The sequence below is a fragment of the Neodiprion fabricii genome, chromosome 5 (genome assembly GCF_021155785.1).
Source record: "Neodiprion fabricii isolate iyNeoFabr1 chromosome 5, iyNeoFabr1.1, whole genome shotgun sequence".
Classification (NCBI taxonomy): domain Eukaryota; kingdom Metazoa; phylum Arthropoda; class Insecta; order Hymenoptera; family Diprionidae; genus Neodiprion; species Neodiprion fabricii.
The window spans coordinates 31674058-31701849 of NC_060243.1; the positions used below are offsets into that span (position 1 = coordinate 31674058).

The 27792-nt window shown below is 37.4% G+C and overlaps 3 protein-coding genes across 3 annotated transcripts in view; 1 reads left to right on the plus strand and 2 right to left on the minus strand.

Annotated features, from left to right (window-relative positions):
* Positions 1–12076, minus strand: part of LOC124182618 — a 203801-nt gene extending 191725 nt beyond the window's left edge. Inside the window, exon 1 of the mRNA XM_046570113.1 lies at positions 11641–12076. The gene's annotated coding sequence lies outside the window, so the exon portion shown is untranslated. The remainder of the gene's footprint in view (positions 1–11640) is intronic.
* Positions 12077–20126: 8050 nt separating this feature from the next.
* Positions 20127–23077, plus strand: LOC124182206. Its single transcript, XM_046569149.1, has 2 exons — positions 20127–20200; positions 21172–23077. Exons 1-2 carry the CDS (start codon positions 20174–20176, stop codon positions 21805–21807), a joined length of 663 nt encoding a protein of 220 aa, XP_046425105.1. The 5' UTR covers positions 20127–20173; the 3' UTR covers positions 21808–23077.
* On the minus strand, positions 23069–27363 carry LOC124182202 (microtubule-associated protein futsch). The gene is made up of 4 exons (XM_046569142.1): positions 27231–27363; positions 26916–27095; positions 26700–26832; positions 23069–26632 (listed from the first exon to the last, which is right to left on the minus strand). Exons 1-4 carry the CDS (start codon positions 27279–27281, stop codon positions 24894–24896), a joined length of 2103 nt encoding a protein of 700 aa, XP_046425098.1. The 5' UTR covers positions 27282–27363; the 3' UTR covers positions 23069–24893.
* Between the last annotated feature and the right edge of the window lie 429 nt (positions 27364–27792).

Consider the following 27792-nt stretch of genomic DNA (forward strand, 5'->3'; position numbering starts at 1 on the left):
GCCCTAATCAGGTTATTCGCCCCCGAATAGCGACGGAAACGAACGGACCCGACCCTCTCAACGAACAAAAGCTCCAGCCTTGGACCCGTAATAAAACGTCCGAAAGAAACAGGAACAAGAAGAAAAAAAAAAAAAGCAACTGCCAGTAAAAAAAACTCCCGGAATAAATGACGTAGAATAATCGATTAAATCGAGCCTGAACTGTTAGATAAAAAGTAGCAATACGAATAATCTGAAACGATCGAAACAGAGTTGACGATATGATTCAACGACGATTGTCTTGAAGACATTAAAAACTTATGTCCTTCTTTATCGACATCTGACAAATGAGCAACGATGAAACAACATGGTGACAGAAGTACCGATCAGCTGATCGTTGACGGTGAGTTGCGCGGTAATTAAGAGTCATAAGAGCTCGCGCAAGCTATCGAGCTTTTATTTCGCCGCGTTAAGTTGATAGGTAGTAAAATATGTGGGGAAAAGAGACTTTTATAACTAAATACGGGCGGTTAGGAGGTTCGCACTTTCCGCCGCAAGGTGGCGCCACTTTAATATCCTGTATCTCTGCAGTATCACGTTACGCTCCATGAGGTCTCACTCGTCGAAGTCTTAAACATTGTCTGGTTCTAGTCCATCGCTGCGGAAATCCACGTTCCGGTTCGCCGCGGGAACGAAGGTTCACTTTGGTCCGGTCAGGGCAAACGTGTCAGCGTCACTCCTAACGTCGGACGCAACATGTCCGGCGTGTAGCCATCCGCCCGTCTCTCTACCCACACATTCGCACACACACACACACATGCACACTTGCAAACCCGTCGGAACACGTTAAAAGAGACTGCCTACAGGTACTTTCCAGCTGATAAAATTCTCGTAGAGGTTAGGCGTATGTATACATGTATATCCATGTACATATATATGCGCCTGAGCCCTCGATGACGTAATTAACATTACGCCAATTGAAATCACTTGTTAATTAGGCAGCCGGCTAACCTCAGCGAAAGCGAGAAAGTGAAAATGAGAGAGAGAGAGGCGACGATCACGCTATTGTATCAGAAATGAAATAAGGTTTTATTTTTTAAATGAATAATTATCGAGCCATTAATGCTATTCAATTATCTTCAACTGCTGTCTTAAATTCTCCATTGTAATACGCGAAACAGTATTCTTGTCACAGAGCTGTTAACGAACCGCCGAAAATTCGCACGAATTTTCCACAGTATAAAATTTCAAATATGTTTGACAAACGATTCATTTTTCATCGAAAAATTTCACATATCGACAGGAGTAATTCGTTTCATAGTGACTATTATCAACTGCTGTATATCAAAAATTTATAAACTCAAATTATGCAAATCACCTCATACCATGATGATATTTTTATATTCAGTCCTCCTATTTATTGTAAGAAAGCAAAGGAATTAATTTACGCTCAGAGTTGATTCTATCCAACCACGGTTCATCATCAATATTATTATCATCAACATCATTATTTTCCGTTCATCTCGATTCCATTCCCTACAGAGCGTATTTCCAACTAAACGACGCAACATGTTGGGTTGCCTACCACTAAGGGGATAAAATATCGGTAAAACAGAACTCCCGAGTCATAATCACTTTAGTCTTAAGGTTATAAGCAACGAAACAACTGTTTTGCCAAATCCACGCAGTTTGGCAACACGGACGCCGAGTTCCAGCTCGCTCGCGATGACTTTAAGCCTCCTACCCACCGGTAACTCGTACCAATATGCGTTCCCCTCAGTGGTAGGCAATCCAACATACAACGACGTTTACTTGGAAACACCCTGTATATCCACAAATTGCGGAAAGTACGAAAATATCGGAGAATTTTATCCACGGAAGGGATTACCGGACTCAAGACGCCATTTTAAATTAACTTTAGGATTAAGCCTAAATTAGTCTTCTTAATTCAATTCGAATCCCTAAGGTGGTGAGCTGCGCTTCACCCTCTCTCAGCCGGCCTTCTCAGAATATAAGGCAGGTACCTATATACCAATGTATATTATATATATACATATACACATACATACATTCATATATATATATATATATACCTTGCTAACTTTACTCGGTAATTTTTTCCACCCCTAACCTTCCTCCTCCCCCACCCCCTCCCCGCCGTCTTATACTTTTAACAATTCTTTTTTTTTTCGCCACTAGTTTTCTTCTATTTTAATTTTTATTCCCGTTTTTTCCTCCTCCTCGTCTTCTTCAAGCCTTTTTCTTCTTCCGCCCTTCAGGCAAGTCTTTTTTCTCGTCCCGTTCTCCTTTCCTCTCAACTGCAGCAATCCAGCTCAACCACTTCGTCATAGTCTTCTACAACTTAACGCCTCTACTCCCTGTTCTCTTATACTTTACACCTTACACCCTATACCTTGTACCTACTCAACTCTATTTACCCGAGTCTTGTACCCTGTAGCTTTGTCCTGCAGATCGACTTGGACATATCAAGCTTCCGTTGACCAACCGTATAAATTCTTCCCTATTTTTTTTTTTTCTGCCTTCTCTCTTTTTCCAATTTGTACCAACCAGTGATCTTCTTTCTTCTTCAGCGAAACAGATGTAGGGTGAGACGAAAGAATCATAGTAAATAGATAGCGAAAAACGCACGTTGCAATGAGAAAGTGAGGAAATATGGCGGAGAGATAAAGAGAGAGAGAGAGAGAAATTAAGACTTGGTTTTATGATTTACAGGTCGAACGATGAAAAAGAATATACGAAAATACTTTCTCATCATTACCGTTATACGTATATACATTTGACACCGGAAATTTCCCCGCTGCGTATCGTTTTTTTTTTTAATTCTCCATGTCTGTTTCTTTCGAATTTTTGTTGTTGTTTTTCTTTTTATCTTAACAACTCAATCACTTTTTTGCCTCTGGTTCGTACTTTTTTGGTCAATTTTTCCGGATATTATAGTCCGATTTTAACTCGTTTTTCACCCCCTCTTATATAGCTCGGCAATTTTATAGAACGCATCAATCATCGACGGGATGGGAAATTTTACTGGTTGTATGTACTTCGTTAACTGAGTATTTTTTCCCCTTTAAATGGGCAACACTTACTTGAATAATAATAATAAGTTTTGAGAATTCATCACGGTAGAAACGATTTTCAGCTACAACTCAACTTATGCACACATATAATCTTGTGTCAATATTTGAATGAGGTGAAATGGACCACTTTAGTCATTTTCAGTAAATGACTTTTTGAAATCTTAATTATTCCACGCTAAATAATCAAAGTCTATACGGCTTGAATCTATATTGATTGTATTTAATTTAAAGATTTCGATCTTGGCAAATAGAGACAAGGAGTTGCTTCCACCATGCAATAAATCTCTTGCATACTTATCTATCTTCTTGCGGTTTTCAGTGCCAAGAATGCTTCACAGAAAGTAGTATTATTATTGCTGTTGTTACTATATTGAAATGACTGCTTACATGTTAGTTGACTAGTTGAATTCACTCATAATTTTTGTTAACTACGATCGAGAAATAATGAGTATCAAAAGAAAAGAAAGAAAAAACAATTATAATAACTTAAAGGATCAGCGCCTGAAATTAACTCAGAAACCGAGTACTTGTTTGCCAAATTTCCTCTAAATTCTTGAAGAAAAAAGCGGCTTTAAACTGGCTTCAAATTTCCCGTTCTTACACTAATAGTGTCCAATTTGAATTTCGAACAAAAAATTCAGATTTGTGATTAACGATTTTAAAGCTCTCGGATACTATATTACATGAAAATACGACGATTCTTTTTTTATTTTGAATGACTATAATGGATCCAATATTAAAAATTTTGGAAGCCTAATCTTAGATTCGATATCAGTGACCCGAAAAACATCGACCTACCAATTTCTACCAAACTCAGGATGTTTTTAGATTCTTTTCCACCATATTGGATGGCCATTTTGGATTTCACAATCTGACTTCAGATTCATAATCAGTTACCCAACAGACCGACAAGTACCAATTTTTATCAAAATCTAAATGTTTTTATATTTTCTTTAGCTTATTGAAAACGCCAAATTTAAATTTTGCAAATCTAACCTTAGATATCTGATTAGCGTCCCAAAAAAACCTCACGATACCAATTTTCATTCAAATCCATTCCTCCAGTCTCAAGGTCTCATCATTTTTATTCGATTTTTTGTTATTTTCTTATTTAAATAACTGAAAAAATACTTTACCGATCAAAGCCAAAATCTAATAAGTTCTAAGTTTGGTAAAGCCGAGACAATTGAGGTGAAAAAATCATTCGAATCCACTAACTTGTTCTCGAAATATCACCGGACAAAAAAAAATTCATTACATACGTATGCGTACACATACGTCCCTCTGAAAATGATTGGAGTTGATTTTCTCAATTTAAAACAGCGGAGATCTAGTAAAAAAAACACAAGCCTTCACTTTTGGGGTAATTACAATCACTTACTTTTTTTTTTGCCTCTAAAACCAGAGAAACTGGAGGTTAGAAAAAAATACATTCAATTCTCCTCCCTCGTTTAATGTCCCACTGTACACGCGTTGGTATTGCACGACGAATTTTTAACACAAGTCCTACAAGTCAGGTAAACAAGCGAAGGAACGTACGCCACACGTTTGACGATTGTATCACCTGAAACCTGTATCAGGCAGGTGAGCGTGTAATACGGGTATATTTATCATTCTCTCCGCATGTATTATTCCAAGCTTTCTAAAAGCTTTTCGCTGTTGAGAAGCGCTCGAGCGGTGGAAGGATCGGTATAGCCAAATAAAGAGAGGGAGACAGAAAGAAAGAGAGAGAGTAAGAGAAGGAGAAAGGACAGTGAAAAAATGGAAAGACAAAACCAAAAAAAAAGTAAAAAAAAAACACATAGGATGCTGAAAAAACGACCAAAAAGACAAAGAGAGAAAACCTCGCGGAGTACATGCACTAATCGTAAGTCATTGCACCCCGTCACGAAAGCAAACAACGCGTGCATCAGGCGAGTCTATTATACTTAATGGTGGTTTGCCAAAATTGAGAATCAGATCTCTACGTATGGTGCATTCCACGAGTGGAAAGTAGATCAATATGAAAGGAGAAATTTTAGATTTGCTCTAGAATTTTTCGTGTGAAATTAATGGTTGAAAAATGAAGCTCGATTAGAGAGAAAAAGAGAGAGAGAGAGAGAGAGACTGAGAATAAGAAAAAATCACCTTCCTTTATCTGACACATATTATATGAATTAATTTAATATTTTGGGAACACTAATTTCATAAAGTGTGAAGAAAAAAAATTTCTAAAGAATCTAGTCACGTGTTACAATCAAAATTTTTATCTTCTCGTCGAGCGTGGAGTTTTCAATAACAAGCAAAGTTATATAATGTTGAAATTTAATCATCAATGATATGTAAAAGATGAATATTTTATAAAGTTACAAGGTATTCGTCACTGCTTAACCGTGCTTTTTCCAACCAGATCGCTATGAATGTTCTTTTTTCTTCATCTTCATTTACATTTTGAATGGTAATTTTGTGCACTTTGATCATTTTCCAAAATTACACATCTGTTTGCCGTGAGATGAGAACTCCACTGTATCATATATCTAACTAAGTTATGGACACCATTTTTCAGATTTCAGAAAAAAAATACTTCACAAATAGCATAATAAATCGTATCTTATATAAGGGTTGTTAGAATATTTTTTTTTATTTTTTTTTCTAATCAGCTTTTGTTTTCCGACCAGCGCTTGATTCGCGTGAAAAAATTCTCGAGTAAATCTAAAATCTCAATTTCCGATCTTGATCGATACCTCGTGGAATGACCCATGTCTACATGATCCCTCCACGTCATGTAACCATGACTATGAATTACCCCGACGTTTATCGATACCTGATCTATGTATCGCTACATATGTCAGCTTGGGAAGGGATGTACATATTTGTACGCGGCTATATCCGTTCTCGTCACGATATCCTCTCGCCATTGTCTGTCAATCGACGGTATAAATTACTCAGTTATACAAGTATTTTTCACACATAAAACGTCGAAATTTCGGATTTCATATCGCGACTTTGGAAGCTTTCAGAAATCTCTGATCAAAATTAAAGAGAAGAATAAACGAAGTCTGTGTTAGTGCACATTTTTTAAATTCCAAATTCCACAGACAAAAATTATGATTATGTAACCAAAAAAAAAAAAGCTTATTCTCCGTTACTGAAATTGTTTTTTATTCCAGGGACTTACTGCCTTTTTTAATTCTGCTCGCTCTAACATCACACTAATCATTTTACATAGAATAAATTTACAACCAATTTAAGCACATGCGCGTTATGTATAAAATCTAATCAAAATTCGACTACAATCTCGTAATAAAATTGATAAAAAGTAAAATCGATTTGATTTGGTAAACAATAATGCGAGTCGTTGATGGGAGTAACGATAATTTCGTGTCAAGAATTGATCAATTCATCACACGATATATTCTAGAAGCGATTAACGTTCTGGCCGTTGGATTTAAAAAAGCGCGGGAGGTCGGAAGTAGAAACAGCCAAGATATGGTCAGACACGAAGCGAGCGCGGTTTTCGCTTTACGATATCCGGAGGGGCTTTAACGTTTAACGACATTCGCTAAAACAACCGGGTTTCGTATCCGACGACTGAAATTTGTTCTTATTATTTCTGGCAGCAAGAATACCCTCGAAATAATACACATCCCAAAACATAAATGAGGATATAAAAAAATACATCGGCATTAGGGTGCAGGCCCTTAAAAAAAATATTTTTAAATTCTAACCATCTCATGAACCGAATCGCTTACAAATAATTCAAAAATAATTCCCTTGTTTTTTCAGACTCTTATCTCAACTCTAAACCGTGCTTGTAAGAGGGTGGATTTTACCATTTAACCCTTTTAGGCACACATTAAATATACCGAATGGATTTCGATGAAATTTGGTATAGGGGAGTTTCTTGGGTCGATAATTACGAATCCGAACTTGAAATTTGAAAATTCATAATGTCGGGTCGAGTATGGCGGACCGAAATTAAAAATGTTATTCGATTCCGATGAAACTTGATGCTCGGAAGTTTTCGAGGCTGCTGATTACAAGTCTGAACTTAAAATTCCAAAATTCGAAATCGTGGATTTAATATGGCAACATCAAATGACTTTTGGGTTGTTGGTCCACCATATTGGATCCGCCATTTTTAATTTTGTAATTTCGAGTTCAGATTCGTAATCAACGACCCAAGAAACTCCCTTCTATAAAATGTTATTGAAATCCTTTCGGTAGATTCAATGTGCCTCTGAAAGGGTTAAATAGGGAAATCCACCCTCTTGCGGGCACGGGTTAGAGTTGAGATGAAAATCTGAACAAAATATACGAAAAAATTATTTTTTAAATATTTCGACCCGATTTATGGGATGACCCGGTCGAAATTCAAAAATCACCTTTTTCAGAACCACCCTAATCAGTATAATTGGAAAACGAATATTGATGGATTAAAAATTTTCATGGAGAATCGGATAGAAATTTAAGCCTCACGTGTTGCGTACAGATTTTAATATTAAATCGGTGTCTCTTGATCTGGATGCGGAAATAATTACTATAAACACGGTGGAATCGTTAATTTTATAAAACAAGGCTCATAAAATGAGGAATATTATACATAAATTCGATATTCGTTAATTCGATGGGATCAACGATGGATAAAATATTCCCAAGTACATAATAGGATGCATTCATTTAGAGGGCATAATTGTTTTGACTGTGTTTTTGAACTCGATACACCGTACTTAATTTGTACAAATAAATGGAAAAAGAAAAACACCAACGAATTTCGGATTTATTCAATAATTGTATCAACTGCCTACCTCTAATATTGTCTGGCTATAATTGGCGAAATTGCAACATATTTGAGCAGGTACTCGTCGAAATAATCTCGATGTTCAATAATTTGCAAATATTTCAATGCAAGCTGCGGTATACAAAATAAATTTATTTAATTGCAGTATTCCATTCGATTCATTACACATATTACTTGACGTGAACGATAGACGAAATTTTTGTTGGTAAATATTGTATGCTGCCCTTTGTTCAATTGTATATATATGAGGCATTCCATTACAAATTAACCTAAGCATGACTCTAAGCGTCGGCAATTTTTTTTATTTTCAAGTGTAGCGTGTACAAAAAAAAAAAAAAAAAGAAAAAAGGAAACAATCGTCACAAAGTTTTCATTTTTTTGGATCACGGGTTTGATTTTTACTGCTCCAAAAATCCACAGTTTTTCGTGAACAGTCTGAATCTATTGACTCGAAATTTTTTCCACGAATACTTTGTTAAATAACGAAAATTCTGACGCCAGGATGAGAGTGAAGAAACTTTTGGCTCAGAAGCTGCAGGCGAATAAAGTAATTGAGAAGTTAGAAGAATTGAATCAAATATAAATTTGAAAAATATAAATTTATGTTTAATTTGGTTTTTGTTAACCTTGCACACATTTGATTCGGAAGCTAAAGGCGAAACAAGTAACTGAAAATTGAACAAAACGAGTAAACTATGAACTTGTATTTTTGAACGCATACTTAATTTGATTTTTCTCACTTTTTAATTACTCGTTTTGCTTGCAGCTTGTAAACCAAAAGCAGCTGGTTCACTTTCATTTTTCAACAAAGAATTTATGATAAAAATTTCAAGCCAATCGAACGGTGCTATTCATTCGAAAATTGAATCTTCGCATTTTTGAAAGCAGCGGCAATCGAAGTCGTGGTCCAAAAAATGTGAAATCCGGCGATAGCTGTTTTTTTCTTTTTTTGCACACCCTACGCCATGATTGAAAATAAAAAAATTTCCGACGGTGAGGAAAGTACGCAGGTCGGTTTGGGGTGGAATCTCTCATATATATATATATATATATATACACGCCGGTATCATAGCGCACAGTATTATACACATATATATTACCCTGATTACTTAGTGATCAGGGCAAACTTAAGCCACTATCCGAGAAGCTTTTAGGAACGAGCTGTTAGACTCCATTAGCTTCGGTAGCCGAGCAGCCACGTCTTTCGAATATCCATGCAAATCATTCAGATTCCTAAACGCCGCGATTAATTTAACGGTGAGAATTACTGTAACCTCACTTGTGCTGAAAACGAGTCGCTTTCCTTAAGTTGATCGCCGGTTTTTCCGTACAGGATTCAAGAAAATAAATTGAGCTTCTTTTTTTTCGGAGGCTACCAAAGCGAGGATTTAACGACGTTGATGGGAGCAAAATTTTCAACCTTTTTTTTTCTTTCACATGTAAGATATATTTTTCAGAATTGTCATTTGAGCGAAGGACTCTTCTAGTGTTTCGATGTCTCAAGTTAAATTGCGCCTCGCGTGATAATAATAAATTTTTCGTTTAAGGATATGAATTAATATTTATAAAGCTTAATCCGGTTATAAATTTTATACTCAAGACCATGCTTCATCCCTTAACGTCAAATTATGCGGAGAGTTTTGAGGAGATGCAGGCTTGTCTTGGACGAGTGAATTATCGCACCCTTCGAAATAATTCTATACAGCTGCACGTCTGATGTATCCGTGTTAGATGAAGACGTATCGGCAAAAGTTACCGAACTAATTATATTAGGCGAAAGATTCGGGCTTCTGCAGTTTGTTTAGTAGGCGTGAAACTTTCGGAAAAAAATCCCGCAGTTTCGAAAATCGTGATTGTTGAGATAATTTTTTCCTACGGTAAGGAAAATAATCGTCCGTTTTGTAAAACTTTTTTATACACGATCGATGGTTTTTTTTGGTTTAATTTTTTACCCGCAATATAATTTCGGAAAATTGGATACCGCGTACGATATAATAGGATGAAAATATTATCCCTCGCACGTTATTTAAAAGATTCAATATGGCGGATCCAATATGGCGGACGAAAATTTCAAATTCGATCGAATACGGTCAAATACGGGCCATACTGGATTTTCGAAATCTGATTTCAGATTCCTAATTAGCGATCCCAAAAACCACTGGACAGAATTTTTTCTCCGGATTCGATCGAGTTTGAAATTATCGTCCGCCATATTGGATCCGGCATCTTGAACGCTTGAAATCTGATCTCGGAGATGAATAATTCCTTCAATTTTGACGATTTTTGGATTTTGGCCATGGAAAGCCGCGACGAAATGTCTTTTCAAAGTTCTCTAAATTTTATACGAAAAATTGATGTAACAAATTAGGTGGTAAGAATGCTTAATACTCCGACTCTGACACTCAAAGGATTGAATACGTCGCCTGATGTAAGATTCTGTGAAATATTGTGGGTTGAAAATTATTTGTAAATAAAGCGAGAATGGAATATCGCTGTAATAATTGCGCGGAGCTTAATTCCTCGAGAAGTATAAGAAGCTTACACCGTTTTCCAATTTATATGGGTTCCTGTGCAATGGCTCTTCGACTATACATATTATACCCTAAGCCACTCAGGCCTCGTTGCCGTACACAGACGGATGCCTCCAATTCGCTCGTACCCACCTAACAATAAGCCGCTTTTCACATCAACACCGAGTATCTCGTTTTGAGCGTTTCCGGTTGCTGCGCAAGGTCACGGGCATAAAAATTGGGTCGAATGCGGTGATAAAAACAGGGGTTAAATTTTTTTTTTTTTTTTTTTCTTTCCGGTAGAATTGACGTGGAATTAATGTTTCTTTTACTCTCGTGAAACCACAAAAAGAAAAGAAAAGAAACCAACAACAACAATAATGACAACGGTTTTACGACCTGTGAAATGTGTGATTTTACGACGAGATCGAATTAGTCAATAACAGCGGGAATATTGAAAAAATAACTAGTTTTCAACTCACTATAATGTAGAATAAGTTGGAAATAGTTGAATTTCGAACAATCTTGAAATCGCAAAAAGTAAAAATAAACTGTGGAATTCGTTTCAATTGTTTCGCCTACGTAAAAAACCGTAGGAGATTCTGAAAAGGGAATGGCAAAAAAACGAAAGAAAAATTCACCTTTTACGGCGAATCAATGAAGCACGGATTTTCATTGAACACTAAAAGTTTTATTTAATTTTTTTTTCTCCTTTTCTAAAAATTCTAGCGAACCAAAAATCGTTAAAAGTGCAAAATGAACGGGCTTCGTTTGTTCCGTATGTTTTATATCATTGTTTTTTTTTTTGAAACGCAAATAGCTGCAATACTAAGAAAATTAATTGCAAATTTAATGTGAATACTGAGTAACTCACTTTCAAACACGAAATTTTCGCTTTTGCCAGACTTTTGTGTCGTATATACGTGAGAAATTTACGAACATTTTCAACAGCGTGATAAATGCTAGCGGAAAAAAGAGCGCAACAAGTTAAAATCCTTCTCTGCGTGATCCAGCTCTATCCTCTTTCTAAACTGAAATATTCAACACGATTTGGTTATTCGCAAGGTTTCGATATCGGTAATGAAAATTCGACAAGTTTCGCATATTTTAAAATATGAAACGAAGAGGTGGGATATTTCGATAATTGTACAATAATAATAACAGTAATAAGACACTTGAATTGGAACGAAGAACCGAGGCTGATAATCCAGAAAATAATTACACAGTAGACAACAAGAACAATGTGTGTACATATATAATGTGTTGATAAACATACCTTCAATACTTCAAATCACTATCTCGACGAACTTGGAGATGTAAACATATTTACGTTGATTTCTACAAAGTCCTGGAGAAGTATGCCAGAACCCACTGTTCGAAACTTCACTGCGGTTTGAAAAAACGCTCGGCGTTGAAGAAATGTGATTAAAAAATAGCGTTCGCACTAATGAAATTATTCGTTCTAGGTACAAGAACCGTGTGATTAAATTTTCGATAGCGACGAGTGATCAAAGCTGTTTCAGATGCTCGGCGCAATTCGGCGAAATCACATTTCTGCAGCTAGATATTGAAAAATAATATACGAAAATGGCACTAAACCGACGCTACTCGACTCTCGTTCAATTATTATTGCGGCGTATATACGGAGCGAAATCGCGTTGAAATTGGGACGAATCTCAAATCGAGGGATGATAATTCCGAGTGACGCTAATTCCGCGACGACCGGCGTCGCCCGACTGACGAATAATCGGCGTGACTCTTCCTCGGTCCGAATCGCGGGCGTCGCGACGCGCTCAAAATGGCGCCTGCGTCGAAGATACTTTTGTACCCTAAGCGTAACGAGCGTCGCTGGGCATCCCCAGCATCCCTGTTTAGAGATGTAAAAATACCGGTATTAAGGTTCTCGGTTAAATTACCAAAATAAAAGAGGAAGAATGAAAAAAAAAAAAAAAAAATTACCGCAAAACGACGTCATTTTTTTTCATACAATATTTTGCCGTGAAATTGCGGCAACAATTTTTTTTTTTTTCTTTCAACCATTTACGGTAGAAATATAGGGTAACCTCAGCTCGTCGCGTTTTTTTTTTTTTTTTTTTTCCGATCACAAAAAAATATCACCGGTCATTTACAAAATTACAACTAGATGTAAGTAGAGCGTAATTTTATTTATTTATTTTTTTTTTCTACTTCCGTTATTATAATTTTCGTTTCATTAGGTAGAAAATGTTCTAACAGTATCGATAAGTTTATTATATTTTCTTTACAAAAAGATGTGCCTGAAAATATGATTCTTGGATGATTTTACTTGCAGTCGATCGTTATCAGTTTGTTACGCTGAAAATATGGTGAATTTATCGATCACGTTTACCACTTACATCTCTGTCACTGTTACAAGTTCAACGCGTCGTCTTTTTCGCGCCTTTTCAAGTACAATTTACGTAACGCGAGCCTATTTTACGCGTTTTTTCCGTACACAAAGTATCCGTTTCTATGACGGTAGAGTGAATTTTCGAACGCGCATGCGCGGAGTAAGGAAGAGAACCCCTTCTAACTCGTTTTCTGTACTCCGCGCATGCGCGGTTGCGAATAAATCTGACATTACGCGAACCTAACCTCAATTTCGTGCTTCGTGAAAAAACGCGTATAACGTACTCTTGTTTTATAAAGAATCGCGTGCAGCAAGGTGACAACGGCTTTTCGCATCGCGTATTTTCAATATTCGTCTTCGGCTCACTTGCGACTCATATTGCAAGCTTACACTCCGCCCAAAAGTACGGAGTTTGTCTCCTTGTTACACAATATGTTATTTTTCGTTCCTGAACGTTCTACTTTTTTAACCGTTTCCATTACTTTTTCCTATTTTCTTTTTATCTCTTTCCCTCTGCGCTATTCCTCCTACTTGACAATGAATTATATACCTCTATATGAGCCATTCCATGCCAACTCGACGTGTGTCTGATCCTTGGCATTTATCTCTTTTGACTTGTCATTTTTTTTTTTTTTTTTATGTAATCATTTTTATGTAATCATCTATACATTTAGTTTTTAAAATTGTAGAAAATTCAATTCGTTCCAAAAAAAATTGTATAAAAAAACCAAGTGTCTACGAGAGTCAAAACGTCCATGTAAAAAATCGCGAGGCAAATCAGAGAGCCTAAGGACCATAACCGGGTTGAGTTGACATGGAATGTCCCATATATGTACCGCTGTAGGTTAACAGTGTGTCATATGCTACACGCTTCTTAGTGTTGCGTTGATATACGATTACTATTCTGCAGTCATTTTTAATCTTGAATTGGCACTTCGTTTCATCTTGTGTAAGTTTTTTCAATTTTTTATAGCGAAACGCTTTTTCCTCGGAAATTTTCTTTAAAACTATGAAGAACAGTATCGGATTCTAGATTTTTTAGTGAATTTTGAGTAACGGAAGATGGAAAACGGATTTTTGTCATGACAAAAATTCAATACTTTTCAAGTGGCACTTGGAAATTATTAAACAAAATGTCGCAAAATTTCGAGATCTTTTGAAAAGAAACCCAAATTACTGAATTTTGCAAAATGTGATTTTTAAAGTGAATCAGAAGATTTGACAGAAGTTTGTGTGACGCAAAAAAAAAGAACATCAGCAACATTTATAGTACAAAAGTTGCACTTCCAGGTTTCGAAAGTACATCCAGTAGATTTTGATAAATTCTAAAACGTGACACTGACCGTAACTTAAATGTTAAAAACAATTCTACCAAAAACTATGTATTTTCAAACATGCATTGTAATGAAGCTGTATTGAGTAATCTATATTTTAATTATGTTTAATATTTCAAACAAACCATTACAATATAACCGGCTTAAACATCGTTAAAATCGTAAAAAAAAAAAAATTTGTTTGCTTTATACATGGGTTACGAAACTTTTTCTTTTCTCGAAAATTGTACGTTTCGTTGATTACGGTGAAAAAAATGACAATTCTTGAGAACTGCATATTAATAGTCAGAATTAATTACTTATTACAGAAATTCCTCTCAATGCGCAAGTATAATACAATAATCAATAGTATTGTGCAGGCTAAATTCGCCTTCGGCCAAGTGACGGTAAGGTATGTAATAAACCCACAATGCCGTTCCCTGGTAAATCATATATTTCAACATGTACTTAACGATCAGGTGGACATGGTACATGCATGCATACCGCGCATATGCAGCGTGCTGTTGGTGGATATACCCGACATTCTACAGCGTGGCTGCATCAGCGCAGCGCAAGTAACGTTGCATACATGTGCAGTGGAAAGGAAATATTTAAGCGAACCGATCCTGCAATGCTGCCGGTTACAGCGGCACATACGTATAATCAACGAGTTTGAACTTAACGATCCGTAGCTATAAAATATTCGAACGTCGTAGTGCGATTTTATTGTTAGATGTAATCTGTGCCGATAAAACAGTTTTCTGTCAACAGTTGTTCCTAGAGATAGTTAGCTCGGATAAGTTAGACCTTAGGTGTCTCACTCCTTTGTTTTATAGTGTATGACCAACGAGAAAAAACACGCCAGGTGTCAGTTTTGTTTACCTTGGATGTGTAATCGACTATATTTAATCACCAATAAAAACTATTGAAAGTACCAAGTGAACGATATATAATTCAATAACTTGCGAATTGTTATCTATCGATTCTATTCGTGACTCGACTGACGCGTTTTTGTATTTGTTTTTTTTTTTTTCGTTCCTAGATTCAATGTCTTTTCGTTTTGAGGAAAATTTGAAAAGGTAAAAAAATAAACGGGTAGAAAAAAAAAAAAAAAAAAAAAAACACCGATCGTGAAAACTATCCGCGGTCGAAGTTTTCGAACTTTTCCCAAGTAGAACTTTGTATGAAGTTCGGAAAACGCAAGAGAACAAGAGAAAATTCTCAAGCGACGATCATTTTCGAACACAATCGCCGGCGGTGGTTTGATTAATTGCAACGGCAGATCGAAAAGTTTTCTGTCTGAAAACTTGGTTCGGCGTTTTTCTGCTGTTGTATTATTTTTTTTTTATTTTCGGTTTTCTTTATTGGCAAAATCTTGAAACAGTATAACACCTGCGTTTCAATCGACGATTAATTACGCGACTTATACCTGAATGTTAATTGAATCGAGTCTGTGAAGTTAAACGAACAAAGGTTAGAATTTGGCGAAGCGCATCATCAATTATTATTATTTGTGCATAAACTCGTTTTTTTGGCAACAGATCCTGCAACTGTAAATATATAAGACTTGAGAGTCGGTCAATCTTATAACAGCTCAAATATGTTCCCATGCAGACTTACAGATCACGAAGATCGTGGATAGAAAATGATGTCGAGGTTCGGTATTATTGAAGGAAAGAGTTTATAAAGTGGTTTTTGTGTCTTTATTATTAGTCAAGGCACGTGTATGTAGAGATCAGTGGCACGAAGCCAGTCGCCCAATCGCACAACGTACATAGAAGAACATAGAATATGCGAACGTAACTAGATGCGAAACTCACGGTTCTCTCAAGGTCTACTTAAAATGAAACAAGTTAGATTTTACAATTCAACAAATCATGGACGGAATCGAAGACCGGGAGAAAAAGCTGCGCAAGTTCAGCAACCCTTCGGCTATTTGTTTTGCAATTTGCATGATATGGGTGTCGCCGTTTATTTCTCCCTTTCCGCAGGACTCGAGCGCGGCGTGATCCTAACCTAACTGCGAGTAACGCGAACCTTTTAGCACCCTCCCTTCCTGCAGGAATGCTCCGCAAGGCTCGATCCGCGGGTTAAAAGGTCACTTCGTGACTGCAATCCTCTTCTTCTCCCTTTCCCTTTCCCTTTCCCTTTTCGTCTCTCCCTCGTTTTCTCGTGTTGAGCTGATTAAGCAGCGCCCTCAAACCCGACTCGCGACTCGAACGGCAGAGTCTGACCTCTTTTTTTTTTCAACTCACCCCGAGGATCCGCAAACGTGTGTGTACACTTTAAATTTGCATCGAACGTGCCGCGCGTGCAAAGCAAAAATAAAAATAACAAAAAATTAAAAGTTAAAAATGGCTGTTTAGAAGATAAATTAATTTTCTACGGTACTTCGTCTTTTTTTTTTTGGCGTGCTTTCATTTATTTTTCTTTCTCTCGTTACGAGCAGTTTGGTTGGTCAAAAATCGGTACTTCTTAATCAACGATTCAATTTATATTACTCGTAAAATTGTACTCAGAGAAAATGCGAATGGAATGTTGAAATTGCTTTGCAAAATTTAGATATCTAAAATTTAGATGCTAAAAATCCAACAGTTGTACATAGTTCAATATCACTTTTACCATCATAGTTTATTTTATTCTGTTTGGAAGACTATTTTTTACAAATTTACCGAAACATTTTTAATTTTACTTTTTTTTTACAGTTTGTATATTAATATTTTTTTTTTAAATGTACAAATTTTTTGTTTTTGAGAAATTTTTTCTTCAAAACATTTTCATTTGTCCACCAACTCTCATCAGTTTCAAGATCATCACGAAAGTTTGTATACATATTTCTGTATTTTTGAAAATATTTTCGCAACTCACGGTTATAATGATCTGGCAACTGCAATTCTGTGACTATCTTGTGATGAAAATTTAATTTAAAAAATCATCTCACAGACTTTTCCATGTAACAAAATAAATGAAAGTTGAATATGGAATAATTACAGAAGTCAAACAAGTTTCCTGCCGTTCTTCCGTTTGCCTCATTTTTCTTGCATCCAGCTGTCTGTACACACCTAGATAAATACAACTTACAACACGTGTGTCGGAAATTGTGTTAACGCAATAACGTCATGGAAAATGGAAAGTGATATACGACAGAGGAGGTTGAAAATCAGCGAAAGGAGGAAGTGGAGCATTTCTTCATTACACAAAGTTACACGCAGAGTATACGTGCATAAATATACAATACAATAATCGATGGCGTAATTTGAAGGGCGACAGAGTCGTTAATTTATAATTAAAAGAATATGCAACGGTATCCACGATACTGCGATTATCGGAGGCGCACGCAACGCAATTAACGAATCGCGGAGATTCCCGATGTCTCTAAAATAATTGCACCAACAATTGCACAATGTCATGTTAAAACATAATGCGATGAAAGTCTCGGGGCAATGAATGTGCGTGTGTATATAACCTGCTTCAGGAAAGTGCAATTAGAACGATTACGTACCGGCTTCTGGTAGCTCGACATCGAACATAACGATCTGCAAGTTGTCGAGTTTGATGATCATGCGATAATGTTGTTACAATTGTCGTTCTTATTTTTCAGAAGAACTTAAAGTTTATCTCATACCGTAACTTCTGTCCTGTAATTAAGCTCGATAATGGCGGTGAAAAAACGCGTTTCCTTTCATGATTTTTTTTTTTGTTTATTCTTTTCACAAAGAGCCAGACGTAAATGGTGAGCGTAAAATACACATGCATACAAGAAAGGAGGTATTATTTTCAGATATTCAGAAGCCGCACGTATTCGCCTTTTTCATATCGTATGGAAATTTATTCATCCCGATGAACATGATAAACCTGCGGGGATATGTGCCGAATCTCACCTCTCTAACAGTCTTTGCATTCTCTGCACCTACATATATATTTATACACACTTATATATAACATATTCTATCCTATGAGAGATAAAGAGACGCCTGCGTATTTTTCCCACGTTTCGTACTGTCGCGATCGGAATAGTTTTACAATTCTTCTTTTTTTTTTTTTTCTCTCTTCTTTCTTTCTCTCTCATTATTCTCAGTCTCGGTCAAAAATTTAATTAGCCAATTTTTACGATAAACTGTACCTGTAACGAAGAATCGTTGAAAATTTTGTCCCTCAAGAAAAAAAAAAAAATACTTTTTCAATGATTATTGATAAATCGATTAGTTTACGAATCTGTAGTGTGAAAATTTTATGCAACCCAAAAAAAACTGTTACAAGTTTTCTCTCTTCTCAAAATTATTATAAATTAAAATTGGAAACGTTCAATTCAAATTGCAATAAATTACGAACAGAATCATTACAATTCATTCAATTCAACGTAACTTGCGATAGGATTTTCTCTTTTTCATCCAATTAAAGATTATATACGCGTGTCATTTGATTATGGATAAAATTGTTATAATCGTCTCAACTACTGTCATAAAAAGTATAAATAAAAAACGTATGAATTATTAACCCAGCAATTAGCAGGCGTTTATAATTCATACATTATTCAACCTTCCACTTTATCAGCTCGGTTAACGTGCCAGCGCCATGTTTTGATGCAGTTCTATTACCCATTACAGGAATACAACGGTTTCGAATGATGTAAAATATTTAAGTAGGTATATAAGGTCTGTACATACATATACGTGGAAGATTGTCATCAGCCTGCAGTGGAGATCTGCGCTGGAAGAAAGTGCAGCGGTAATTTCTGAGAAACATGGGTGTACCTATAATCTCGTGTATATGTGGATGCATGTATACGTTACTTACATCCTGACACAAGTCAGGTTAGAATCGGTTGTGGTCACCGCTGCTGTTTGTAACATATTAGATTTCCTCTTCTTACTTTATTTTCTCTTTTGGGGATCGATTTCCTGCGGCTAGTTTTGCACAGAAATTTTTTAGGTGTCAAAATTTATCGCCAAAGACAAGAGAAACCAACAAAGAATTACAGATTGTACGGAAAAACTTGAAAATTCTTGGACAGAATTTCTTTCGGAAATACAATAAGTATTTGGTCGAGTAGAAAAAAATTGTTGAAGACAGAACTTCACATGGTTTTCAGACAAGTTCTAACTATAGAAACTTTTTAAACGACGAGAAAAGAAAAAGAAGAATCGCTAGATTCGAACAACAATTTTTCCCGCTATTTTTCAAATTTTGTTCGGAAATACAACAATATTAGATGCAGGTAGGAAAAAATTTGCAGAAGACAGCATTTCATCCAGATTGCAGTTGAGTACAAACTGTGGAAACTTTTTAAAGGACGACAAGAAGACGAATAGAAAAATCGTAATGTTGGAAGAAAAATTTTTCCCGCCATTATTCAAATTTTGTTCGAAAATACAATAATATTATATGCACGCAGGAAAAAATTTGCAGAAGACAGCATTTCATCCAGCTTGCAGTTGAGTACAAACTGTGGAAACTTTTTAAAGGACGACAAGAAGACGAATAGAAAAATCGTAATGTTGGAAGAAAAATTTTTCCCGCCATTATTCAAATTTTGTTCGGAAATACGACAATATTAGATGCAGGCAGGAAAAAATTTGCAGAAAACGGGACTTCACCCAGCTTGCAGTTAAGTACAAACTATGGAAACTTTTTAAACGACGAAGAGAAGACGAAAAGAAGAATCGCGAGATTGGAAGAATAATTTTTCCCGCCATTTTTATCTTTCTGCAAATACGCTGCTGCGATAGATCGTTATATGACCTGACATATGTACAACGTATATAGGATATGTACTTTCCCGTGGTTTGTATTACCTGCATTGTACAGTCGACTGCACTTGCCGTAGGTGCATATTACGTACCTCGAAGTATGTGACGTGTTGTGTACGATATGTACACCAGCTTTATGTGAAATTCTGATTTCCTCAATCCGCAATGCGCCTTTTTTTAATCCGTTCGAGTCGATGACCACCGGCTAGCTTGCTGTTGCTGCTGCTGCTGCTGCTGCAACTGAAAGGAAAGACGGGGAGGAAGGCAACGCCTCGACTTTTCCTATATAAAAGGAACCCCATTCGATAGAATTTAATTCAGTACACACTGTGCAGACTTAACGCGGAGTTGAGACGTGGTGAAGCCCATTCAAACAACATGAGAAACTACGCGGATAAGTTTAAGGTGGGCTGCATACTCCTGACTTTTATTTGTATATTTTTGAATCAAGCATGTAGGGAATTTTTTTTCTTCAATCTGGATTTTGGTTCACATCATTTATTATACTCTCGCAATATTAATAGTTTCTGTAAAGGTGTCTGTTCGTCGGTCCGTTTTTCAGTAAAAACGGTTGAGTTGCAAAGTAGTAAGAGAACAAAGATAAATAAATAAATAAACACCACATTTTGTGTAAATTTTTTACTTTTAAACGACTTGAAATAGAAAGCACTCAGTTTTCAAAAAAGAAATTTACTCGAAATCTAGTAGACCGTTCGAATCAAGAAGGGTCATGTCGATTGAGAACAGGATCATCAAAACACACTGTGAAAATAGTCGGAGGTGATTTTGATGGAGAAAAAAAAATAATGTTGCTCTATCAACATTGAGATAATTAGGTTTTACAGCAAGAATTTTATTTCTAATATTGAAATTTTTAGCTTCCCTCTATACTTTCAGGCATAATATACGTTTTTTAACTTCCCTTATTCTTTTTCTTCTTCATAGTCATCTAAGAAATGAAAAGTCGAATTTGCACTACATATCAAAGTATCAAGAATCTAGAAAATCACCTGCCACAATTGTTCGGATGGTCTTCTGAGTCTGTGTCGGTGGTTGATTTTTGTCCAACGATATCTGGAGAATGAATAAACGAATTTTGATGATTTTTTCAAGCTCACAATTGAGTAGATTCTCGATTTTATCGGTTACGTGGCTTCTGAGTGACCTGAATAACGAAATAAAAAAGAATTTGAAATATCACTGGTCAACGTTTTACGATATTGAAATGCATCCCAGCTGGAAGCAGTTAGACGAACGCTATCAAAGTGCGTGAAATTAGCCGCTTGTTGATGCAGTGATACAACTTTCCTGGTTCGATTTCTTTTCTAAAACGACACTAAAAGAAATTTAAAACTAATCCCTATTCCTCCGTACAGATGATTTTGCTGCTGGGCCTGGCGTATTCAGCAGCATGCATAGCCGAGGAGGCAGCTGACGAGAAAAAATCGGCATCGGCTTTACCGAGCGAGGATAAGTCAAAGCCAAAACGAGGTTTGGATTTGGGTTACGGGGGATTCGGGGGCCATGACTTCGGGGGCCACGATTTCGGAGGGCACGATTTCGGTGGCGGCGTCGGCGGCTTCGGGGGCGGCGGCGACACCGTCGGCATCCACGAGGGTCACATCTCGGCGATAACGATAACCAAGGAGAAGAAGGTCCACGTCCCGGTTCCCTATCCCGTCAAGGTTCACGTAGATCGGCCGTATCCGGTTCACGTCCCGGCGCCTTACCCAGTCACCGTCGAAAAGCACGTCCCCTATCCCGTCGAGAAACACGTTCCGTATCCAGTCAAGGTGCCGGTTAAGGTTCCCTATCCCGTAAAAGTACCCTACAAGGTCCCCTACCCCGTTCACAAGCCAGTTCCGTATCCCGTGAAAGTGCCCGTCGTCGTCAAGGAGCCTTACCCGGTATTCGTTAAGGAGCATCATCACCACGAGGGTGGTGAATTCGGCGGTGGATACGGTGGGGGATTCGGGGGATCCCACGGGTTCGAGTCCTTCGGTCATCACTAGATAATTTCCCTAGATCGTTTCTTTTACCCCAGATTTTATCGGGCACTTATATCGATGCATGTTTGCGATTATTTTTTGATTTTTTTTTGATTTTTTAAGCAAAGAGAGAAAGGTAAACGAGAACTGTGTGAATTTGTGATTGAAATGTGTAAAACAAGATGGCGCTGAGGACTTGGTTGTTGCCGGATTAGTTTATGGTTAATTATGTCGATTCGAGAGTACTGACAATTCGGTGCAAGCTGTAAAGCTTTAGTTTTTTCACGTTCAACGGATGGACTACAAAAAATACGACGAACAAGGTTGTTCAAAATTAAATATGGCATGGTTCGACATGGCGCTGCGGCGGCATATTTTCATTACCGACAGAGTCGACTCTCGTTATGACAAATTCAATCGTAACATATCGTCCATTCAATCGTAATCACGTATTAAAGAAAACAGTGACGAATTCATGCGAATAATTTACAAAGGGCTTGACAGATACTTTCGAAAAATACTTGATCACGATAATCCTGAGTCAAAATCCACCCGCTTTCCACACCGATTTGGAAGAGCGGAAAGTCTCCCTGTAAGGATAAACGGTGTCGCAGCACGAGACGAATTCGTGATCACATTTCCAGTCACGTTTCTGTTGGAAATCATATTGGCACTCTCAATGATGCGTTGAAAAATTTCGCAGCGTTGAAGATATATATTCTCACTACAGAAGAGAAGTTTGAGATTATTCGCAGTACGGTTCACCGCATCTTTCTCTCACTGTTTGATAAATGAATTTTGATACGAATGTTCAGGAGAAGGGAAATTATGTAAGGTAACTCTGATTTGCGGACCTCAAAAGTTATTACGTCAATTTTTAATTTTATACTGATTTTTTTTTTCACTACGTTCGAATTAAATTTTGCTCAATTTTATCATATATAAGATCGCTGTGAAATGCGTATAAAGTATAAGATATCTCTGAAAAATTCTGTACGATATCCTGATATTTATTATTTTCCATTTTCACCGATGTAAATTTATTTCGCTTATCGCTTGAAAATTTTCGAAAAAATATGTTTGATTTGTTAAAATCGTATGTTCGGATAAATTTACGTAAATTGATAATTCTGTATATAAGAGTTCAAAATCTAGACTATAAATTTCAGGGATCTCGGTGGTAAAGAAAAATTATAAATATACAAATATAGATAAATAAATCAATAGATCGTCTTGTATTTTAAGTGTAAGAACAATACCTAGTCTAAGAATAAGATTGTATACATCTGTAATATTAAATAAAAATATGCGAGAAAATATAAGAACGAGTTTTCGTCTTGTAACCGAAATTTTTCACGAGATTTCATTAAATTAACATAAAATTCGTTTAAAAATTAAGTCAAGTTCGGTATTTCTTTACACATGCGAGTTAATATTATGAATGAAAACACATTATCATCAGGCTTACATTTCCGCACTTTCTGCGCTGCTTCTAACAGTAACTAAACTAATTTCATTGGTAATTTACTGCACCTGAACACGTAACATTATTCCCGCAAAGAGAAGCGAAAGAAACTTTTACGCAACAGACCTGCTTATGTATAAATGCATATTGCAGTAAATAATATTTCACCGTGGCACTTATAATGCCAGTTACCACATTCGAGTGTGTTATTACGAAGCGTTACGCGATACGCATCATCCAAAAGGACACGTTATGCGGCTTTATCTTCGTCTCGAGTTGAACTACAGGCAATAATCTCTATTAGAAAGTCGAGTTCGACAATAATATTTCATGTGTGCAGAAGAGAAGAAAGTCAAACCGCTACTCTGTTGGAATGATTACAAAAATACCTACGATAAGACGGGTATTAGACAGTTTCAATCGAATTTTCAAACTAATTCCCATTCCCTCCAACCGTTCATTTCACCCCTCATTTGAAAAAACTTTTTTTTACATCTTTATTACGACTATATAACTAATGTCTCTAAGGAGTTCATAGCTGTAGGAATACTATGAAGCCCTTTCTGAAGGTGCAGCTTGGTAATCAATTATACGGATGATTACGCGTGAGGCATATTCTACGTATATACGCACACTCAGGCTTGTTATTAATGAATATTTGTGTATAATTATCAGATAAACAATCGGGAGAGTAGGTACAATACGTCCGTATATACATATACATATATGTATACCAACTTCGAAGTTCCGCTGTAATTATCACACGAATTAATTACAGTTCGGTAGATACTATACACCGCTCATACCACGCGTGTCTTGTAACTTGTGTATATCCGCACACCTACAAACCACGAATCACACAGGTAGATGGAATTCGCGAAACCTCAGGTTCAGAGAAATTCGGCTCGTTAATCATTACAGGAATACCGGGAAACTAATTACAACAATCAAAACAACTCCATCGCCACGGTTCGAATTTCGAAATTCAAATTTTGATCATCGTTTTAACAGGTAGATTAACGTAGTTTACAATCATTGTCAGTACTAACTCAAACGACGATTCCTCATATACGAGTTTTCGGAATTTAGTCCCAGTAATTTATCTGATAAAAAAAAAAAAAAAAAAAATCACTCGAATTATTGACGGGCAAGATGTCGATAACATTTTTTACGAGCTAGAACGAGTATCCGAAAGCTGTTGCTGGAATGAGGGAATTTTCAGATGCAATATCTTATGGTTGTTGAGAAGGAATTTCGGAGGTGTGAGAAAAATAGTGGATGCATTGCTAAACATTATTCCGTTCAGCTTGCTATAGGAATTTTTCCCGACTTCAATTCCGATTGAATTCAACAATTCGAAACATTGTAATAGAAAGATCCCTATAACACGAAAATTGAACACAACAACATTGTTAGATACAAAATTTTGTACAGTGTAATAAATTATAAGTTAATACGTGAATATTGTACACGAAGTTCCGATCGATCAAGCTGAATCAAGAATTCAAATTTCGGTGTCGAAAATGGGGAAACTACGTCCAAGTATTGAACTGATCCACAGTTTCGTTTGCCATTGGAAGACTTTTCGATCAAGTTCGATCGATCGAAACTTCAAACACGTCACGAACGATATAAATCTACACTGTCAATGGTCCTCGCTAACTTCAGTTTTGCCATCTAATTTCCTCTCAACATGACCTGTAGCCGATGGCTCAGCCGTCGTTAAAATAATACTCTCAGCGTCAGTTTGACCGTCGGAAATTTGATATTCCACAGATTTGTCAACCTCGTTGCTCTTCGCGGACTCTGCGCGAGGAGCCACCGTTTCGACGTTTCTTAGGGCGAGATATTCTTCGACAGACCCGGTAGTCGGACTCTCGCTCTTTTCAGGGCCGCTCTTCTCTACGACAGAGGCGTTTGGCATGTTTTGCACAGTGTTCAAACCCGGGGAATTGTTCAGCCTAGCGCGTCGCTGCCTTTCTCTGAGCCTCTTTCTGATCTCGGACTGGATCTTTGACTCCTTTATCACGCTTTGGACGTCCTCAGTTTGGTAATAACGCGTCGCCCAAGTTTCCGCGGCGTTGGAGTCACTTTTCGCTTCATCCTTCGAAGACTCGGGTCTCTTTTCCACGACTTGCACGAGATTCCGAATTTCGCCGGGCTCCGGCTCCTCCATGTCGTCAGGATAGTCGTCGAGGTCTATCACTATCTCTAAATCGGTCGACTTGTCCTCATCGATCTCGCGCGGATTCACGGCTTCCGGTTTTCGTTCAGTCTTCTCGGCCAGCGGAATTTCCGTCTTCTCTTCCATCCGTTTGTGCTGAATTTCAGGCCTCGAACTTTCCGGCACCTTCGCGTCTTTCGGGGCCTCTTCCTTAACCCCGGAAGCGAGGTTACCGTCATTTTTACCTGACGATTGCGTCTCCGACACGGGATTACTTTTCTCAATCGTCGTCGAATTGTCCTTCGTCTTTCTTTTAAACTTCCTGGAAGTTTCCAACTCTGTGCTCACTTTTTTCACGGGCGTTTCTGCCGATATCTCCGCATTCCCGACGTTCGCTTTTCCCATAATTTCTACTATTGCAGCAACAGGGCTGGAATTTTGCTCGATCGATGCCTTGCTCTTCTCTCTTGCAACAGAATCCTGGCTTTCGCTTAGTTTTCTGCTCCCCACAGCACCGCTGTTCTCCTGAGAACTCGCAACGCCGTTTTTCGGTACACGTTCGTTTTCCAGTCTCTGATTTCTGCGCTTTCCTTGACCGCCTTCGCCGTCACTTTCGCTGGACAGTAATTCGATGGTAGTAGTCGGCTGAAGAACAAGCACAACATCTTCTTCAACGGGTATTTCCTGATTCGTTTGTCCGGACATGATGGTGTCCAGTTCCTGCAGCTTGTCCTCTACTACCTTCAGACTCAGATTCCGGTCCCTGGCTCTTGCTTTCGAATTCACAGCTAAGCTTGAACCTGAGTTTGAAACGTTACTCTGGGCAGTCATAACAGTGGTAGAATTGGTCGGGATTATGTCCTCCTCTTTGCGTATCAACGCTCTGATGGCTCGAGCTCTCATTTCCAGCTCTAAAAGATCAAGCAAACTCTCCCCGTCTTTTTCCTTGGACTGTTCGGATTCAGCTTCTTTCTTTACGATTACTTCCGCCCCGGATCTATGCGTCTTGGAGTCGCTTTCCATTTTCACTCTATATTTCTGCATGTCCCTGGGTTTAGCTTTCTCTTTACTCGTTTTTTCTGACCAGAGTTTTGACTTTGGCTTGTCTTTTTTGGACCCAAGTCCCTTCTTTGGTGCCTGCACCTCTTCTCTAGGCACCGCATCTAAATCTGACGCATCTCCCCATTCCTCGGTGTCGGATATTATTTCCAAAGAAGGACCTGAATTGAATAGACGCCACAAATAAGTGAATTCTGTCAAGATGTTGAGAGAAATATGTTTTCCTACCAGAATCATCGGTGTCGTCAGAATCCGATGATTGGAGCAAGGGCTGTCCGTTTAGTATAGACAAGATACGTGCTTTGGACATACCGCTCAGCTCATTTGCACACCATTCTTCGAGCTCGTTCTGTTCCATTTTCTAAAAGGAAGTTATTGCCAAAACAGAATTAGTTGTTTTGGATTTTGGACTTATATCTATCGACTAATTTTCATTGTGCTTACTTTCAAGACTTGTGGGAGCATCATGCGCAGCTTATCCCCCTTGACGGCAATGAATAATTGACGAGCAAGTTCTCTACGATCCACCAAATAATCCTTGATTGGCTTCAAGTTCTGTGCATTGCTTTCGTCGTCCGAAGACGCAGAAGAAGTACTTTCGGAGCTGTTGCTGCTGGAATTATCCTAGGGAAAAATCACAGATGACAATTAATACCTCAAATTATTTCAAGAGAAATTCAACTTAAGTTAAGTTAGGTTAAGAATAAAATTCAGAATTATGTAACTTGAAGCTGCAGAATATTTGATAAATAAACTCACCTGACTCCGTTTACGTAACTTTTTTGGCTTATGATTTTTTCTATCTGACATTTTCTCACACTTTTGCCGGCTTATTAGTTTGTATCGTATTATCCGATTGTTTGTAACTGACTGCCCGCCGCTGCGAGCGCCACCTACGATATCTCGCAATAGGATTCTATTTTCAAATATTCAAATTTTTTACACGAATGGCGCTGCTGAAGCGCTACCTTCAAGGGGCTAACAGATTTCGGGGAGGTCGAAGAGTTCAACGTGTTTCGGTCGCGTTCGGCTTTTCGAAATTGTAGACAGCATGTTTAATTAAACGGTTTTTCGTAATCAACACGATCCGTGAGGTTGGCTTTGGCGAGTGATCATCAAATAAACAGTTCATCGTCATCCAAACATTCTTTGTCACGTACCATTCCTGCAACTGTTTTTTTTTTTTTCGAATTCTAAACAAATGTCGATCGCGATTCAACCGTTACGTACTTACATTGCCACGGTAGAGACTAAATTTGTAAATATTTTTCTTCATTACACCTACTTATATCGCACGATTGCCCATCCGATTCTCAAATAT